This window comes from Muscardinus avellanarius, assembly GCF_963383645.1.
Source record: "Muscardinus avellanarius genome assembly, chromosome: 3".
Classification (NCBI taxonomy): Eukaryota; Metazoa; Chordata; class Mammalia; order Rodentia; family Gliridae; genus Muscardinus; species Muscardinus avellanarius.
In genome coordinates this window covers 39811592-39818707 of record NC_137788.1, presented here as the reverse complement: position 1 = coordinate 39818707, position 7116 = coordinate 39811592, and the positions used below count along the sequence as shown (strand labels likewise).

Genomic DNA, 7116 nt, shown 5'->3' with positions numbered 1-7116 from the left:
CCAATTAAAAAAAAAAAGAGGCTGGGGGTAGCTCAGAGGTAGAACACCTCTAGGTTCAGTCCCTAGCACCACAAAAAATAAATGAATAAATGAAAATAAAAGAATAAGCCAGACCAGGCATAGTGGTGCATGCCTGGAATCCCAATGTTTGGGAGCTAAGATAGGATCACAGGTTCAAGACCAGCTTCAACAACTGATCAAAACTCTCAGAAAAACTTTTAAAATGGCTAGAGGTGTAGTTTGGAAGTAGAATACCCCTGAGTTCAATCCCCAGTACCATACACACACACACACACACACACACACACACACACACACACACACACAACCTGGCCCGTCCCTGCTCTCTGGCTTCTTGTCTCAGCCCATGATTTCTCACTCCCACACATGCTTCCACCACTGTGATGCCATCCCCCATGAAACCCTCACCATAGGACAAACAGTGGAGCTACCCATCTTGGACTTTCAGCCTCCAGAACTGTGAGCTGAATAAACCTCTTTCCTTTTTAAGACTCCTTGCTTTAGGTATTTTGTTATAGCAACAGAATATGGACTGATACAGTAGGGTTGCTAATTCCTCACACTTTAAATAAAACAATGTAAGCTGGCTGTGGTGGCGCATGCTTGTAATCCCCGCGTTTGGGAGGCTGAGACAGGAGGATTGCACAGGTTCAAAGCCAGCCTCAGCTACTTAGTGAGGCTCTCAGCAACTTAGTGAGACCCTGCTTCCAAATAAAGTATAAAATAGGTCTGAGAGGGTAGCCCAGAGGTAGGAAGCCTCTGGGTTCCACCCTCAGTACCACAAAATAAATAAATAAATAAATAAATAAATAAATAAATAAATAAAACAATGTAGAAATTCAGGAGAGAGACATGCTGGAGGATTCCCAGCTGAGCAGGAACCTGGGTGACAGGTTCTTTTGAGAAGGCTGAGGCAATTCCTCTGCCTCCCCACATCTCAGTGTCTAAATCTGTTCCTTGATGGAGCTGAGATGGCTTTGTGGTTTGGTGATCTTGTAACTGATAATGCTTTCATAAGTCTCTCCACCACATGCCCTCCCTTGACTCTTCCTGGGCCCTGATGGATTTAGAATGTCAAAGAAAAAACTAAATTTGAATCTGGTCTCCAGTTTTTGGAGGTCAGAGTATTCTAGAATGTGTAAACTGTGCGTGGCATTCCTGACTCCTGCCTCTGCATCCCAGCACTCACCAGACGAGGGGCAGTGGCTGGCTCCATACCCCGTGTTCAGTGTAAAGTTTGGCCCCAGGAGGTTCTGTCTTGGTTATATGGGAGAGCCGTCCTCAGCCTTGGACCACTAGAGGAGCCAGTATCAGCCCTGCCTGGCCCAGAGTGATGTGGACACTTAATCAGGTCTGGATTAAGTGAATCCCAAAGCACAACCTCTCAGGAACGTTTTCCTGGACACTTATTTTGGTAGCCTAAGATGAGTCAGTGGGGGATAAATTACATGCAACAGAGATATAGGCTGTTATTTGATGCCTAATTATAGGAATAATCAAACCTCACCCTGGAAGGAGCCACAGGGGACGTCACTGGGGCAGCTGTAGCAGGGAACACCTGGCCCCCGGGGCGTCCTTCCTGTGGGGGTCTGAGGGCCCATCCGTGTTCTGTGCCCACCTTCCTCCCAGCTGCCTGACGATCAGGAAGCTTCTTAGATACCCAGTCCACTCCAAAGCAGACTGTGAGTAGAGACAGAGGTTCCCTCATGTCCACACCCTCCTCTTTGCAACCTGAGGTGCACACGCAGGGCCAAGCCCTCTCCCTGAGCTCTGCTGTCCTATGTCCAGAAGCCTGGCCCGGTCCCTCTGGCCATGGTATTCATGGAGCTAACTCCCGAGTTTGTCCTCAAGGATTTACAATATACAGAGATAGCACAGGGAAAGAGGAGGCTTTTAGGGACTGTGGAGTGATGGTGAGCAGCCCACTGGCTGGAGCATGATCAAAAAAGCTGCCCAGAGGCAGGGCAGGCCGTGCAGGCCTGCTAGATGAGGAGGGGTTTTCCAGACTGCAAGAGCCAGGCAGACACTGAGCACAGGGAGGGCAGGACTGGAAAGGAGAAGCACAGGGGCAGCAGTGCAGGCAGGAGACCTGGAGCCTGGCTGAGACTGCAGACAGGATGGGGATGGAGGAGCAGCCAAAAGGAGGCCCACAGGGCCGGTGACAAAACTCTAGGCAGGATGGATGGGACCCTGGGAACTGTGCCCAGGTAAGGGCTAGGACAAGCCACATGCTGGGACTACAGAGGCCCTGATCCAGAAGGGGCCAGAGAGTACAATGAACAATGAAGGCTGAATGGGGGGCCCAGGCAAGGGCCAGGCCTCAAGGCTAGGTGAGGCTGGATTACCACTGTCTGGCATCAGGCTGGTGAACCCTCTAAGTAGGTCAGGCTGGATGGAGGTGCTCACCCCTAGAGGTCTGAAGGTAGCAGCCATGCCCAGCCTCCTGCTCCAACTCCACTGACATCTACCACCACTCCCCCCAATCCTTTCCCTACCCCCTCCTTAACCCCCACAAACCATGGTTCTTCCCTGGAAAGGCTCACCCTCTCATCTCACTGACAACTAAAGGGATACTGCACCTATCTGAGGAGAAAGGGATCCCCCAAGATCAAGCCTTGAAATTGAGGTTGGCAGGATGGGGGTGGGGTGAAGGGTGGAGAGTGGGCTTGGAGGGTTACCTCTTCCTCTCCCCTTCCGTCCTGCTCACAGCGCCTGGCTCCTGAGTCTTGTCCAGGTCTCCTTCTGGGTCTCTGTCTCTGTCTTTCCAAGCAGAAGCCCAGGTGCACCTCCAGGCCAGAGGGCAGAGGACATTGGAGTGGGCCGTGAACATGCGGCCTGGTTCCTCCTCATGTCCCTGTCCTCTGAGCCCCTTGTGAAGCCATGAGGAGGAAGCTCATTCTTCCTCCTCAGGGGCCAACAGTGGAACTTAGGCTGAATGCCATGGAGCCTCCAGGACCCAGACATCAGCTCACATTGCAACCTCATGAATAACCTAGCACCTGCCTGCTGCCTGTATCTCTGATGAACCCCCGCCCCTGCCTCTCATTACTTTAAACTTTAATAGGTCCGGGCTTGGTGACAATTGAGCCAGCTCCAGGGAGCCAGAGCGGGATGTCCTGGGCAGAAGATCTTGGATTGAGCTCTCCCAGGTCCCAGGTAGAGGCTGGCAAGAGAGGATCTTATGGGACAGGCCCAGCTCCCTGGATCTCTGGCAGCCAGAGTGGAAATGTGGTGAGGGAGGAGTCCCAAGAGTAGTCTCCAGCTCCAGAGGCTTTTAGGAGAGGAAGAGTAAGCTGGGGTACCCAGGTCAAGGAGAAACTGGGGGGGCCCTATTAGAGTTGTATAATAGGGTTGCAGATAAATCTAGGCCCTCACTACCCAGAAACTCCCACCCTGGAGGTAGACCTCCAACAACGGGCATCCAAGAAGACAGAGCCCCAGGACCAGCTGGAGGCAGTGCCCCGGGTAGGCCTGCATGGACATCCCCATCAGCAGCAGAGACTTCCGCTGCCTGCAGCTGGCGTGTGTGGCCCTCGGTCTGGTGGCCGGCAGCATCATCATCGGTGTCTCCGTGTCCAAGGCTGCGGCTGCTGTGGGTGGTGTCTTTCTTGGCGCTGCTGGGCTGGGTGAGCAGGGGCTGGGCTGGGGTAAGGGAAGGAGATTCTGGAGGGGAATGGGGACCTGATCAAGTGAAAAGGGAATGGGTGTGGGGAGAGCTGGGTCTGTGGGAATTGGCTGGGGAAAATGGAAGGTAGGAGATGTGTGTAGGAGATGTGCAGCCAGCAGGGATACAAGAAAGAGAGGAGGGTTCGGCGCTGCTCCCGTGGCCCCTGTTGGCGGTGAGGAGACTGGTGGGGGGAGGGGAGGCTGGGTGTCACACTGCTTTCTGGCTACCCTCTTCTGAATCTGCAGCCCTAAGCCCTGGTCTCTTGGATTTGTGGTGGCATTGGTCTGCCTGCTTGAGGTGGATCAATGTGGGCAGGCAAAATAGCTCAGCTAGAGGAAGGGTTAGGAAGGGTTTCCCTCTCTTTCCCCTGTCTGTGCATCTGTCTGTCTGGGCCAGGCCCCCTGATATCTCCATAGTGATGCTGAGTGTCATCTCTCGCCCCACCCAACCATCCAAGACCAACAGCAGAACCTGGAGCCCCAGACTGGGGGCTCTGGGCACCTGTACCTGCAAATTCTGACACAGGTCTGGGGAGGAAGCGGGAGTGCAGGGCAAAACCAGCTCTGGGTGGGGAGGAGCATGCAGTGGAGTCCTGATTCCAACCCTGGGTCCCGGGGAGTGGGAGGGGAGAGCTGGCAATGTTGGTGTTCACGGTCCGATTCCAGCCAGCTGAGAAGCAAGGATGCCAACCCGCTCTTCACCTGGGCATGATGCAGTCAACAGCCCGTGACTTCACAGCCCTAGCACCTTCTTTAGACAGGCACTGTCCCCCTAACCCAGGCCGTGTGTTGAGAGCTGCCCCATGCACACACTCACTGGTTCCCATTTTACACACCCATGGTCCCAACTCTGCACACTCGGGCTCTTGCCAAATACACGCATGTCACCTTCAAAAACCAGACCCAGGCTCATGGTCATCCCCAACCTCCTGCACCCGCACTGCCCAGGCCTCCTCCCATCACAGAACCCCCACCCCCACCCCGTGTCTCTCTTCCAGGGCTCCTCATCTTCGCCTACCCCTTCCTGAAGGCTCGATTCAACCTGGGCCACATCCTGCCTGCGATAGGTGAGTCCTCCCACCCCCCAGCCCCTGCCAAGAGCAGTGTGGGACCCTTTGTGTGTAAGTCCGTGACCAACTATGCAGCTGAGTCAGCCCACGTGGTGACTGCTGCTGGCCTTGTGTGTTGGAGATGGTGTGTGTGTGTGTGTGTTGTATGAGTGTCACCATGACTACAGTGTAGCAGAATCCAGCCTGCTGCCTGCTACAAAGGTGTCTGAACCCAGGGAGTCCATCTTCCTTGAGAGATTTTCCATCTCCAAACCTTCGAGATCTCCAGGGAACCCTTCTCATCCCTGAGCCCCCATAAAGACGTCTGTCTCCTTTGAGACCCCAGGACCTCTGAACTGCCCCCTCACCTCATCTCAGCAACCTACATAGATTCCCAACTCCCTCAACCCTTCAGGGCTTTACATCTCCTTCGTGCTCCCCCAGGACCCCACCTCCTTAAAATATCTCTTCTGCCCTTCCTCAAATCAATCCAGATCTTGCGAGAGACCTAAAGGAACGCAGTAGAGCAATGGCAGCAGCAGGGATGGGATTAGACAGCAAGAAGGACTTCCCTTCCCAAACTAGTCTTGATTTGGGCTCAGTGACAGGGGGACGGGGTGGTCTCATCCTGCAGGGAACCTGAGAATCCACCCCAACCCAGGGCCAGACCATGGAGAGGGAAGATCCAGCACCAATGGCAATAAGGAAGGTAAGTTCCTGACACTCTGGAATCTGTCTTTCATCCCCCTCTCTGGGGAGGGGGGTGTCTTAAAGGCATACCGAGGGGCTTCCAACCCAGGGAAGCAGGGCAGTTAGATGTTCAGCCAAGTCTCTTTCTATTTATCCTCAGGGCTTCTTGTCCTGCCCATCAGGGACACTGGGATAGGGGCCCACACCACCCCTTCCCCTCCCCTAGGCCCCCATGCCCTGGTTTATTTTCCTATTCCCCTCTCCATGGTGAAATCTGACTCTCAAAGCTGATACCTGAAACTAGGCATCTGCTCGCTCCCCTTTCTATTTGCCACACTGGAAAATCCCAGAGGAGTCTCACAGCACAGTGGCACAGGCCTAGGATCCCAGTACTTGGGAGGCTGAGGTAGAAGGGTCGAAGGTTCATGGCCAGCCTCAGCAACTCAGTGAGGTCCTGTTTCAAAATAACAAATAAAATAGGACTCGGAGAGTAACTCAGAGGTAGAATGTCCTGGGTTTGATCCCCAGTACCATGAAAAAAAAAAAAAGTGGCCCAGGCCAATCTATGCCACCAGGGTTAGGTGGCATAGATTATGCTAGTGCCCACTCAGCAAAAGGTCATATTCCAGACACTGTCTAATGCACTTTACATACATTCGCTCATTTAATCCTCACAACCATATGAGGGAGGAACTTTGATCTTCATGTCATATGTTGGGCAGCTAAGGCACAGGGAGATCAGCACTCCAGAGGTCTGGGAAGTTGTGCTCAGGCCCTTGGGCACTCTGACCCCGAAAGCTCTCTGGGGACCTGTCCTCAGGTAGCCCCTGTCCTGGTCTCTTCCCCAGCAGCCCGCAGCAGTCTCTCTACTGTGAGCAGGACCCTGGAGAAGCTAAAACCAGGAGGCCGAGGGACCGAGGAAGGATAGACAAGGAATGGGAGGCCACCCCGTCCTGCTACCCCATGGCAGAGCCCTCCAGGGCCCAAGTTAGAAGATCCAAACTGGAGGTGACCATGCCCTGGCAACGCCGGACCCATGCTCAGGACGGATACCACCGGCGTCACTGAGGGCCCCACAGACCCCCTCGTTTCTCTCTGACGGTCTTCTCTGGAATGCAGCCTTGTTCCCTTTGTGATATACTGACTGGTCTCTCTGGAATCTGAGGCCGAGAGGGCCCTGACTACACCCAGGGATGCCCCACTTCCCTGCTTCTTCCTGGCCACAGAAGCTCACCACAGGTTCAACAGGAACCACAGGCTGAGGCCCTGGCTAAGCCCCTGAGCCCCCACAGCCTGGTCCCAAAATCACCAGCAGGAGGGAAAGGAGGGGACCAGATTCCTTTCAGAATATCCAACTCCCAGGCAATTGTTCAGGGACAGGCTGCATCTGAGCCTGCTTGGAGCATGGAGGCCCAGGTGTGCACGACCAGGAAGAGGACCGCGCTGTTCCCTCCACTCTCCCACCTCCAGGCTGGCAGCATTGTTTGACCACTGTAGAGACACCTGCTTTACATGGCCCTTGGCCTGGTTTGAGGAGCAGAAGACAAACTAGAAGCAGTCTCACTCCTCCATGATCCATCCAGATGACTCCTCTCCCTGAAAGCCTCCCCCAACTCCTCTGTGATCCCACAGCCCAGGGCTTCCCTCCAGCACAGCCCACTCTTCTCACTGGTTCTAGTCCTTTTCTTCC

At 54.3% G+C, this 7116-nt stretch overlaps 1 protein-coding gene across 2 annotated transcripts; it reads left to right on the top strand.

The window, feature by feature from the left end:
• Positions 1-3496: 3496 nt before the first annotated feature.
• On the top strand, positions 3497-6354 carry KNCN (kinocilin; the record flags this gene model as incomplete). 2 transcript variants are annotated; one of them, XM_080692382.1, is made up of 4 exons in its annotated part: positions 3497-3647; positions 4686-4754; positions 5371-5445; positions 6275-6354. In XM_080692382.1, 4 exons carry the CDS (start codon positions 3497-3499, stop codon positions 6352-6354), a joined length of 375 nt encoding a protein of 124 aa, XP_080548508.1. The 2 variants fall into 2 exon arrangements, with proteins under 2 accessions (XP_080548508.1, XP_080548507.1); XM_080692381.1 differs by having other exon boundaries at positions 4686-4758; positions 5345-5445.
• Positions 6355-7116: the final 762 nt, after the last annotated feature.